The sequence below is a fragment of the Pristiophorus japonicus genome, chromosome 3 (genome assembly GCF_044704955.1).
Source record: "Pristiophorus japonicus isolate sPriJap1 chromosome 3, sPriJap1.hap1, whole genome shotgun sequence".
Lineage (NCBI taxonomy): Eukaryota > Metazoa > Chordata > Chondrichthyes > Pristiophoridae > Pristiophorus > Pristiophorus japonicus.
Window position 1 is genome coordinate 238,655,325 of NC_091979.1, and position 12,535 is coordinate 238,667,859.

A 12,535-nucleotide genomic window follows, 5' to 3' on the forward strand; every position below is an offset into this window, starting at 1 on the left:
GAGCTCGGTCTTGATCCAGTGGCAAGGGTTAACCAAGACGACTGGAGGCCAGCTCTGCTGCACGGACCTAGTGCGCACACATGCTCCTACTATCCATAGATTGCAGTGTGGAATGGCCTGTTCTGTCCCTGGGCCCTCGCCTCTCCTGGAGCCCCGATCTCTCATCGCTCCTGGGCCCCGATCTCTCACCGCTCCTCCGCCCCGATCAAAAACGGAGCAGTCAGAAACAGGACATCAATTAGTCTCCTGTTATCTTGGAGACATCAAATATCGACGCACTGACTATCCGGAATGACTAACGGGAGCAGTGTTCAAGCAGCAATATGCGAAGCATCCCGACTTCTTGAAATGATCGCCAGAATTCATAACGTAACAGGTTAATTCATGTGGAAAACGGCCCCTTTGTGTGTTTTCAGATCAAAGTCCCACGCTGTGCACAGGCGACCTTTGAAGTACCTCATCATCCCTGATTAAAATAAACTTTCCGACCCTGACGTTTTCCAGATATTTTTGAAGGGTGGGGGGTGGTGGCGGGGGGGGAATTATTAAAATGCCACGTTGAGAGGTGATGAATCCAATAACTTTTATCCGCTGTTGTTCACCACAAATAGACTGTGTGGCCCCCTGTCCTATCACAGTGCAGGAAACCTGCACAATTGTGAGGTTGCTCAGTCATAAGAAGGTAAGCCAGAGAATTTGTCTTTATTAATTCTCTGCCTGTGGGCATCACTGGTAAGGCTGGCATTTATTGCCCAGCCCCAGTCGTTCTTAACCGTGTGGCTTGCTCGGACAGTTAAGAGTAAAAAAAAACACCAGAAATATTTCCAATAATTAACGCATGCCAGCAGAACAAAGCTCGCCAAAAAAATCAAATAAGAAAACAATCACACTTACCCGAGGGCGACGTTACCTCACTACAGCCCGCTTTCACAGGCAGTCCCAGCAGGCAACCAAACAAAAAACCAAGCCGGTGTCGCAACCAGGGGCCGTTGCACACCGGCTCGCCTCTGTCCTGGGCGGTAACGCCGAAAGTGGCACCGACAATCCCGGCGGGGCGCTAGAAGCCGGCTGCCCGCCCAGAAGTGCTCACCTCCGGGGCGAAAACTTAGACGGCAACCAGCCGAAAATCCAGCCCTATTATCGAGTTAGAGCAGGAGGTGTGACTGAGTTTTGATTTGTACAAGCGAAGGGCAGAGAAAGGAGGAAGGGCAATTTGGATAGTGTCTTTGGAGCTCAGGAGAAAGAGGCTGTGAGAGTTGGGAGAAGAACAGACCATTGTCGTGGAGATAAAACAGCGAGACAAGAAAGTTTGGAACAGCAAGAGGCCGGAGTTGAGAGATGCTGACACATTTTTTTAAGTGCAGCAATTAATTCTTCTACAATGTGTCATGATGCTACAGACATTTATTTAACCACCATAAAGTATGCGGCTCTGGCTGTCTGATACTGTTATTTAATACTTCATAAAAATAATTTAAACCTCAATTTTCTCATTTTACGAGGACTTGTCAGGTTTTTCTGAGGGGATAAGTGGATTTATGGCGCCAAAGTCAATAATTTTTAACTCCCCCCTAATTCATCTTTGGTGGCGAAGATGGATGGCTTCTTCATGCAAAACAGTGCAGTAAAAAATCTGCCTTGCGTGTCGCTCGAGATTGTTACGATGGTATTTACAGAGAGGGAGGAACAAACCGAGCCCAGATCAATGGAGGATGCTAAATCTTTTCCAAGCTGGAATGGTGCGATCTTTTTCCATGGGAACCGGCTGAGGGTTTTGGACGGAAAAGGCAGGAATGATCAAGCGGTAATGAAAAGAGTTGCGTTTATTCAACAGCACCTGCCAAATCGCCCCAATCTCCACCGCCTTGAAGGACAAGGGCAACGGGCCCGTGGGAACACCATCAGCTCCAAGTTCCCCTCCAAGTTGCAAGTGGGGATGGAGTATAAAAGTAGGGAAGTCCTGCTGCAACTGTACAGGGCGTTGGTGAGACCACACCTGGAGTACTGCGTACAGTTTCGGTCTCCGTATTTAAGGAGGGATATACTTGCATTGGGTGCAGTTCAGAGAAGGTTCACGAGGCTGATTTCTGGGATGGAAGGGGTTGTCTTACGAGGAAAGGTTGAGCAGGTTGGGCCTGTACTCATTGGAGTTTAGAAAAATGAGAGGTGATCTTATTGAAATGTATAAGATTCTGAGGGGGCTTGACCGAGTAAATGCAGAGGATGTTTCCCCTTGTGGGGCAATCTATAACTAGGGGGCATAGTTTCAGAATAAGGGGTCGCACATTTAAGATGGAGATGAGGAGGAATTTATTTTCTCAGAGGGTCGTGAATCTTTGGAATTCTCTACCCCAGAGAGCTGTGGAGGCTGGGTCATTAAATATATTTAAGACGGAGATAGACAGATTCTTGAACTATAGGGTTAGTCAAAGGTTATGGGGAGCGGATAGGAAAGTGGAGTTGTGGCCAAGATCGGATCAGCCACGTTCTTACTGAATAGCAGAGCAGGCTCGAGGGGCCGAATGGCCTACTCCTGCTCATATTTCTTATGTTCTTATAAGTCACACACCATCTTGACTTGGAAATATATCGGCCGTTCCTTCATCGTCGCTGGGTCAAAATCTCGAAACTCCTTCCCTAACAGCACTGTGGGAGCACCTTCACGACACGGACTGCAGCGGTTCAAGAAGGCGGCTCACCACCACCTTCTCAAGGGGCAATTAGGGATGGGCAATAAATGCTGGCCTTGCCAACGAGCCCACATCCCGAGATAATGAATAATTTATATAGCAGCTTATCGTACCTCTCAGAGACAACGTAAAGCTTTTTGCAAACTTTGAAGTACAGAAACTGCCAGCTATTTTGTGCACTGTAAGATTCCCGAAAACAACCACTGTAATGTATTTGCTTCATGGATTCTTTGCTTAAGAATTAATAGCAACACGTTGCTATTAAGAACTAGTGGGTTTAACAAAAGGTTTAACAATCACCTGCCTTGTCGTGGTTCCCCCGAACCCAACTGGCTGGGGATTTATTGAGTCTTGTGGATCATCATCATCATAGGCGATCCCTCGAAACGAGGATGACTTGCTTCCACGCCAAAAAAGGGATGAGTTCACAAGTGTTTCTATGAAGGACCTAATATTCCAGGTCCTGAACTACATCCTGAAGGGTGGAAGATGTCTGTGCGTGGATTTTTTTAACGTATGGTGGCCGTTGCACACCAGCCACCACACGGGTTTGACAGAGCTAGGTCTTGGTCCAGTGGCAAGGATTAACCAAGACGACTGGAGACCTGCTCTGCTGCACAGACCTAGTGCGCACATATCGCAGTGTGGGCTGGCCCGTGCTGCCCTTGGGTCCCTGGCCCCAAACTCACGCCTTTCCTGGGCCCCGATCACATCCCTCCACAATCTCTCGCCGCCCCTTCGCCCCTTCGCCCCGACCTCGCCGCTCCTGCTGTACCTGCCCACGCTCCAACCACCGACCTGGACTCTTGTGAATATCATGTGACTGGCTAAGCCACTCCCAGCTCAACAGCTCTACAAACCCATTTCCTTTGGCCTGAAAAGCAGGCGGGTGGATTTTGCTGTCGACACAAGGCCGCCCAGAAAGTGGAGACCCGGCACAACTGGGTCATTGGCGTGTCCTGGTGGGCTCGACTGGACCCCTCCCCACGCATCCCCCCACCCCTGCCCATTTGCCCACCTTGCTTAGAGAAAATTCAGAACCCCTCTAACTTTAACACTGAAGAAAGAAAGAAAGATGGGGCCTAGATTCTGCCACCACCTACCCAGTCCAAAGTGGGCCACAGGCTCCATTTCACAAAGGTACCCTGAGCCCCCGTCGATAATGCGAAGGTGAGGCCCCGTTCTCCGCGTGTACAGCACGACTTTCGCTCCTCGGGCAAACGCCCCGAACCTGGTCCGCGGAATGACCCTCAACCAATTGTTGTCAGCACCCTGAAAAAAAGTCAGAACAAAAAAAACAAATGGTTACAGATGCCGCTCCTTTATCTCCTCTCTTCCCCCACGGCCCCTCCCAATTTTCCCAACTTCCCCCCCCACTTTCCCCTCTCCCTCCCGCCCCCACGTCCACCTCCATGTCTACCCCCCCACCACCCCCACATTCCCCCCCACTTTCTCCTCCCCCTCCCGCCTCCACGTCCACACCCCCCCCACTGCCCCCCCAATTTCCCCCCCCCCACTTTCCCCCCCCCCACGTCCAACCTCCACTTTCTCCCCCCCACTTTCTCCCTCCCACTTCCCCCCACTACATCTACCCTCCCATCCACCCCCCCACCCCACCACCCCACTTCACCTTTATATTGTCCACTGATCATCATTTTGCTGTAGTGCCATCCTAATTCTAGCGCATGTCCAACACCTGGGTGGCCCAAAGCAAAACAGGTAGCATATAGGGGAACGGTAGCATAGTGGTTATGTTACTAGACTAATAATCCAGAGGCCTGAACTGAGGTTTCCACCACAGCAGTTAAAGAATTTAAATTCAGTTCATGACATAAATCTGGAATTAAAAAGCTAATGGTAATGGTGACCACGATTGTTGTAAAAACCCATCTGGTTCACTAATACCCTTTAGGGAAGGAAATCTGCCATCCTTACCCGGTCTGGTTGATATGTGACTCCAGACCCACAGCAATGTGGTTGACTCTTAACTGCCCTCTGAAATGGCCTAGCAAGCCACTCAGTTATGTCAAAATTATAATGAGAATAAAACCGGACAGATCAAGCTAGGCATTGGGTTCCAGCTAAAGGAATTCCCTATCTAAGGGAGTGAAGGGTTATAGAAACACAGAAACATAGAAAATAGGTGCAGGAGTAGGCCATTCGGCCCTTCGAGCCTGCACCGCCATTCAATGGGTTCATGGCTGAACATGCAACTTCAGTACCCCATTCCTGCTTTCTCGCCATACCCCTTGATCCCCCTAGTAGTAAGGACTACATCTAACTCCTTTTTGAATATATTTAGTGAATTAGCCTCAACAACTTCCTGTGGTAGAGAATTCCACAGGTTCACCACTCTCTGGGTGAAGAAGTTTCTCCTCATCTCGGTCCTAAATGGCTTACCCATTATCCTTAGACTGTGACCCCTGGTTCTAGACTTCCCCAACATTGGGAACATTCTTCCTGCATCTAACCTGTCTAAACCTGTCAGAATTTTAAACGTTTCTATGAGATCCCCTCTCATACTTCTGAACTCCAGTGAATACAAGCCCAGTTGATCCAATCTTTCTTGATATGTCAGTCCCGCCATCCCGGGAATCAGTCTGGTGAACCTTCGCTGCATGCCTCAATAGCAAGAACATCCTTCCTCAAGTTAGGAGACCAAAACAGTACACAATACTCCAGGTGTGGCCTCACCAAGGCCCTGTACAACTGTAGTAACACCTCCCTGCCCCTGTACTCAAATCCCCTCGCTATGAAGGCCAACATGCCATTTGCTTTCTTAACCACCTGCTGCACCTGCATGACAACCTTCAATGACTGATGTACCATGACACCCAGGTCTTGTTGCACCTCCCCTTTTCCTAATCTGTTACCATTCAGATAATAGTCTGTCTCTCTGTTTTTACCACCAAAGTGGATAACCTCACATTTATCCACATTATCCTTCATCTGCCATGCATTTGCCCACTCACCTAACCTATCCAAGTCGCTCTGCAGCCTCATAGCATCCTCCTCGCAGCTCACACTGCCACCCAACTTAGTGTCATCCGCAAATTTGGAGATACTACATTTAATCCCCTCGTCTAAATCATTAATGTACAATGTACACAGCTGGGGCCCCAGCACAGAACCTTGCAGTGCCCCACTAGTCACTGCCTACCATTCTGAAAAGTACCCATTTACTCCTACTCTTTGCTTCCTGTCTGCCAACCAGTTCTCAATCCACGTCAGCACACAACCCCCAATCCCATGTGCTTTAACTTTGCACATTAATCTCTTGTGTGGGACCTTGTCGAAAGCCTTCTGAAAGTCCAAATACACCACATCAACTGGTTCTCCCTTGTCCACTCTACTGGAAACATCCTCAAAAAATTCCAGAAGATTTGTCAAGCCTGATTTCCCAAGCATGATGGGGAATGGGCGGGGAAGTGGAGTTGAGTCCAAGAATCAAATCAGCTGCCATCTTACTGAATGGCGGAGCAGGCTTGAGGGGTCAAATGTCCTGCTCCTATTTCTTCTGTTCTTATGCCTAACAGCAGTGTGGGAGTACCTTCACCACACAGACTCATCACACCATTCTCAGGGGATGGGCAATAAATGCTGGTTTTGCCCTGAATTCGTTTTTTTTTTAAAAGCACAAGAGCTGCTTTATAATTGATTGATGGGCCTCTTTGATTGGTCAAACCTGGTTTTATCATTGCCATGTTATCGTTGCCTTGATCAGCTCCGTTGGGCAGGCCACATTGTCCGCATGCCAGACACGAGACTCCCAAAGCAAGCGCTCTACTCGGAACTCCTTCACGGCAAACGAGCCAAAGGTGGGCAGGGGAAACATTACAAGGGCTCCCTCAAAGCCTCCCTGATAAAGTGCAAAATCCCCACTGACACCTGGGAGTCCCTGGCCAAAGACCGCCCTAAGTGGAGGAAGTGCATCCGGGAGGGCGCTGAGCACCTCGAGTCTCATCGCCGAGAGCATGCAGAAACCAAGCGCAGGCAGCGGAAAGAGCGTGCGGCAAACCTGTCCCACCCTCCCTTACCCTCAACGACTATCTGTCCCACCTGTGGTTCTCGTATTGGACTGCTCAGCCACCTAAGGACTCATTTTAAGAGTGGAAGCAAGTCTTCCTCGATTCTGAGGGACTGTCTATGATGTTCAACAGGAGCGCTCTCCTGAATCACAGTGGCCCGTGTGGCAGGTCACTGGACCAGGGGACTGAAGGCTGTTGAGGATTGGGCGAGGCCCTCTCTCACAGGCTCTATTCAGCCAATGGAAGGTGTGAATGGGACAGGTGGACCCCAACAAATCTTCCAGCTACCTTTTTGCTCCGCAGAGGTCGGTTGGGTATAGTTGTCTCTTGATCCCACCTGATGTACACTTGCGACCCCGTGCACCCCAGGCCCTGAAAGAAGGGAGAAAGTCAACCCTTGTTGGTGTGGATTTGGATTCACACTGTCGTGAATTGGTCGGCTTTCCTCTCCCATTGTCTCAAAATCACCGCAGCCACCAATTTTAGTGCGACTGAAGGATGGACTCAGACCGCAGGTGCTGGCATAAGCAGGGCTTCTGGCCAAAGGCACAACAACAACAAAAATACTATTTTGTTAACCTTTGCCTCCCATGGACAACGGCCCATGATTCCGGGGAGAAAAGGTCAGGATGTGCAAGCAGAGACCCAGTTCGTTGAGTTTACATCCCTTTTTTCCATTGTTGAGGGATTTTCGGGGGGGACGGAGGGGGGAGGTGGGGGCTGGTTCTGTCCCTGCAATAGGCACAAACCTGATGCTCCTGAGCTAATGAGATGGTTGTGGGGTGGTGGTCCTGTCCTCCCTCCTCATTGTTTGGTCAGCCACAGCTACACCCAAAGAGAGAGGTGCTTCTGTGGTCTGTTTAAGAAACGTATAAGATTCTGAGGGGGCTTGACAGGGTGGATACAGAGAGGATGTTTTCCCTCGTTGGGGGAACCTAGAACTGCGGGGTGGGGGGGGCATAGTTTCAGAATAAGGGGTCGCCCATTTAAAACGGAGATGAGGAGGAATTTCTTCTCTCAGAGGGTCATGAATCTGTGGAATTCTCCACCCCAGAGAGCTGTGGAGGCTGGGTCACTGAATATATTTAAGGTGGAGATAGATAGATTTCTGAACGATAAGGGAGTCAAGGGATTATGGGGAGCGGGCAGGGAAGTGGAGTTGAGTCCATGATCAGATCAGCCATGATCTTATTGAATGGCGGAGCAGGCTCGAGAGGCTGAATGGCCGACTCCTGCTCCTATTTCTTATGTTCCCGAACTGCTACCGACTGGAGAAACTGCAGGGGTCTTAGGGGCAGGTCGAAGACTCCGAGCTGAGCGCTTTTGTAAAGATTTCACCCCTCCCCGCCGATATTTAGCTCCAATCAGGAGCTCTATCAATGGTCAGTAGGTCCCAGTCTCCAATATCGTGAGAGAACCACTGTTGCATTTGGAATTTCCTGCCCCTTATCTCAGCGCTAGGCCTTGCCTTAGGGTTAGCCTTGACATGGGGGAGGGGGGAACTTTGTGTGGTCAAGGGGGGGGGCATTAAAAACCTACCCCAGTCACAGCAGAGACACATACCTGGGTTACTTTAAAGACAGAAAGAGGCTGTGCCCTGGACTCTCCGTGGGAAATGATCAGATCCAGCATCCCATCTCCGTCAAAATCAGTAGCGACGGCACCTGTTGGAGCCCAGAACACAATGCAAGTAGAAACAGTGCACAAACCACAGGCTGCTTTTTTTCTTTTTAGAAAGACCCCTGAGATCTCACCCCTTCAACAGAATTCTACATATAACATGTGTTTGGTGAGGAGGTGTGGTGAGAGATCGTGGCGGAGGCTCGGCGAATGTTTGTGGCGGAGGAGCGGTGACAGATTGTGGTGGAGGTGCGGCAAATGAGAGTACAGGGCCCAGAAAAGTCGAGGGCCCAGGGACAGCACGGGCCAGCCCACACTGTGATATGTGTGCGCACTGGGTCCGTGCAGCAGAACTGGTCTCCAGTCGTCGTGGTTAATCCTTGCCACAGGACCAAGACCTAGCTCTGTCAAGCCCGTCTGGTGGCTGATGTGCAACGGTCACCATAAGTTAAAAAAATCTACGCACAGGCATCTTCCACCCTTCAATTGTAGTTCGGGATCTGGAATATTGGGTCCTTCATTGAAACTTCTGCAAACTCATCCCTTTTGGTGTGGAAGCAAGTCATCCTCGTTCGAGGGACCGCCTATGATGACTTGTAACAGGGAGATGCTGGGCAGTGGTGCAACATGGTAACATGGAGTCAAAGTGATGAATGTCCAAGCCTAAGAAGGGGGCCAGTGTCCTCCACCTGGCTGGGGCAAAAACAATGGGAAAAGTATTGTTCTCCTTAGAGCAGAGAAGGTCAATGGGACATTTGATAGAGGTGTTCAAAAATCATGAGGGGTTTGGATCGAGTAGGCAGGGAGAAACTAACAGGAGGGTCAGTAACCAGAAGATACAGATTTAAAATAATTGGCAAAAGAACCAGAGCGGAGGGGGGAGATGAGGAGAATATTTTTTATGCAGCGAGTTGTAGTGATCTGGAAGGCATTGCCTCAAAGGGCGGTGGAAACAGACTCAATAGTGACTTTTAAAAGGGGAATTGGATAAATATTTACAAAGGAACAATTTGTGAGGCTATGTTGAAAGAGCTGGGATTAATCGGACAGCTCTTTCCAAGAGCCGGCACAGGCACGATGGGTTGAATGGCCTCCTTCTGCACTGCGTGATTCTATGAATCAATTTACCTCTTTAGAACCGTCAATGCTAGAGTAATGCCTCCTTTGACCCTTCTTTTCTCCGCTGTGAACATTCCCCATTTCCATAGACTCTCCTCGTAGCTCAACTACCCAATCCAAGCTACCGATTTAAGCTTCATTTACACTAAAACCCGAGCTTGTTTTTTTTTGCCTCTTACAAATGCTAAAAAGTTTGTTGACGTAAATCCAGAGTCAGGGCCCAAAACGGTGCCGGGAGATTCACTCCAGTCCACTTTGGATTCAGATGGGACCTCGGGGCCCAAAATTCCACCTTGCCTTTTTTTGCCGCTGTTTAAGATTAATGGCCAATTTTTTTTAAGCCGAAGCAGCGGCAAAAGAAAATCCGAAGTTTCGCCATTTTTCTCGTTGAATTTGGCGCCGCGCAGAAAGTCCTTCGCTTCCGTGGGTGGAGCTAATTGATGGCGCCGAAAAACTGTTCTGCACATGCCCAAGCATTTAGGTTTCCAGGGTAATGTGTAATTGTACAGCTTTACTCTGGAGCTAACCCGTGCTGATTTTTCCCGTACTGACCCGCTGAGATTTCCAGCATTTTCTGTTTTAATCCAGATTCCAACATTCAATATTTTGCTTTTGTATCTGTGCTGTACCTGCCCTGGGAGTGTTTTGATGCTGAAACTCCTCATCCCATCCCACGGCTCGCAAATGGCCTGCCACAGCCAGCCCTATCTCTGGAATGGAAAGGCACCGTCAGTGTCAGCTGTGGCTCAGTGGGTAGCACACTCGTCTCTGAGCCAGAGTGTTGTCCCACTCCAGAGACTTAAACACAGAAATCTAGGCCGACACTCCCAGTGCAGTGCTGAGGGAGTCTTTTGGATGGGACATTAAACTGAGGCCCGTCTGCCCTCTCAGGTGGGCGTAAAAGATCCCATGGCACTCTTTTGAAGAAGAGCAGGGGAGTTCTCCCCAGTGTCCTGGGGCCAATATTTATCCCTCAATCAACATCACTAAAACAGATTGCTGTGCGTAAATTAGCTGCTGCATTTCCCACATTACAACAGTAACTACACTCCAAAAGTACTTCATTGGCTATAAAGCACTTTGGGAAGTCTGGTGGTCGTAAAAGGCGCTATATAAATGCAAATCATTCTTTTTTTGAGAGCTGTCACTAGGAGTGTGAATTGGCAACATCCTTATTGATGGTGACCTGGGTTTTTATAAAGTCACCCAGTCAGCTTCCTCGAAGCCATCGCCTTCCTAGAGCAACTCGCGCTGTATCTTGAAGTGGCTCCTCCTCTTATACCCCCGACCTGCGGCGGGTGTTTCCTCGTAGGTCGGGGTGCCACTAAAGGCCCACAGCCTCCCCTGGCCCCAGGGCCTGAACAAGGTCGCCTATTGGAGCGTGGGCAGGAACTTCAGCAGGGATGCGGTGAATGATCGGGGCGGAGGAACGGAGAGAGGTTGGAGCCCACGAGTGATGTGATCGGGGCCCAGGAGAGGCGAGAGTTCAGGCCCAGAAGAGCCAGGGCTCAGGGGCAGCACTGGCCAGCCCACACTGCGATGTGTGTGTGCGCACTAGGCCTGTGCAGCAGAGCTGGTCTCCAGTCGTCTTGGTTAATGCTTGCCACTGGACCAAGACCTAGCTCTGTCAAGCCCCGTGTGGTGGCTGGTGTGCAACGGCCACCAAACGTTAAAAAAATCCACGCACAGGCATCTTCCACCCTTCAACATGTCGTTCAGGACCTGGAATATTAGGTCCTCATCGAAACACCTGTGAACTCATCCCTTTTTGGTGTGGAAGCAAGTCATCCTCGATACGAGGGACTGCCTAAGAAGAAGTATTGATGGAAGACATTTGGATGGGGGGCAGGGGGAGGAAAGGAGTCAAGGCTATTCAAGAATATGTCATAGCCATGAATTCCTGTTCCGAACACGAGAGTTATTTCCCAGAGGTTTGGGAATTGTGTGACTTGGTCCGTGAGTCTACACTTCACAAAGGCACCCACAGCGCCATCTACAGACAAATCAGATGCAAAGAAGAATTAACATTTTCTAAAGTACCTTAAGACATCCCAACTAATCACTCCCCGACCAATGCGTTACTTGTTGCTGTTGTTGTCCAGACAAACGCAAACGACCAATGTGTGGCCAGAAAGATCCCAGAAACAGTGCACGCGATGAATAAAGGGGCGAATCTGTTTCCTGTGCATTGAAGTAGTTCAGAGAGGGTGATTCCTGAGATGAAGGGGTCGTCTTGTGAGCAAAGGTTGAGCAGGTTGGGCCTGTACTCATTAGAGCTTGCAAGACCGAGGGGTGATCTTATTGAAATGTATAAGATTCTGAGGGGGTTTGACAGGGTAGATGCTGAGAGGATGTTTCCCCTCGTGGGGGAATCTAGAACGAGGGGGCATAGTTTTAGAGTAAGGGGTTGCATATTTAAGAACATAAGAAATAGGAGCAGGAATAGACCATTTGGCCCCTTGAGCCTGCTCTGCAATTCAATAAGATCATGGCTGATCTGATCATGGACTCAGCTCCACTTTCCTGCCCGCTCCCCATAACCCTTTACTCTCTTATCGTTCAAAAATCTGTCTATCTCCTCCTTGAATATATTCAATGACCCAGCCTCCACCGCTCTCTGGGGCAGAGAATTCCACAGATTTACAACCCTCTGAGAAGAAATTCCTCCTCATCTCAGTTTTAAATAGGCGGCCCCTTATTCTGAGACTATGGCCTCCTAGTTTTAGTTTCCCCTATGAGTGGAAATATCCTCTCTACATCCACCTTGTCGAGCTCCCTCATTATCTTATAAGTTTCAATAAGATCACCTCTCATTCTTCTGAACTACAATGTGTACAGGCCCAACCTACTCAACCTATATTCATAAGTCAACCGCCTCATCTCTGGAGTCAACCTAGTGAACCTTCTCTGAACTGCCTCCAATGCAAGTATATCCTTCCTTAAATACGGAGACCAAAACTGTACGCAGTACTCCAGGTGTGGCCTCACCAATACCCTGTATAGTTGTAGCAGGACTTCTCTGCTTTAATACTCTATCCCCCTTGCAATAAAGACCAACATTGCATTTGCCTTCCTGAT

General features: G+C 49.3%; 1 protein-coding gene across 1 annotated transcript in view; it reads right to left on the bottom strand.

Annotated features, from left to right (window-relative positions):
• crtac1b (cartilage acidic protein 1b) overlaps positions 1 to 12,535 on the bottom strand; it is a 479,177-nt gene that overhangs the window by 44,111 nt on the left and 422,531 nt on the right. Inside the window, exons 9-10 of the mRNA XM_070873946.1 lie at positions 8,282 to 8,382; positions 3,794 to 3,962 (exon numbers count right to left, since the gene is read on the bottom strand). Coding sequence (XP_070730047.1) covers positions 3,794 to 3,962; positions 8,282 to 8,382 — 270 coding nt within the window. The remainder of the gene's footprint in view (positions 1 to 3,793; positions 3,963 to 8,281; positions 8,383 to 12,535) is intronic.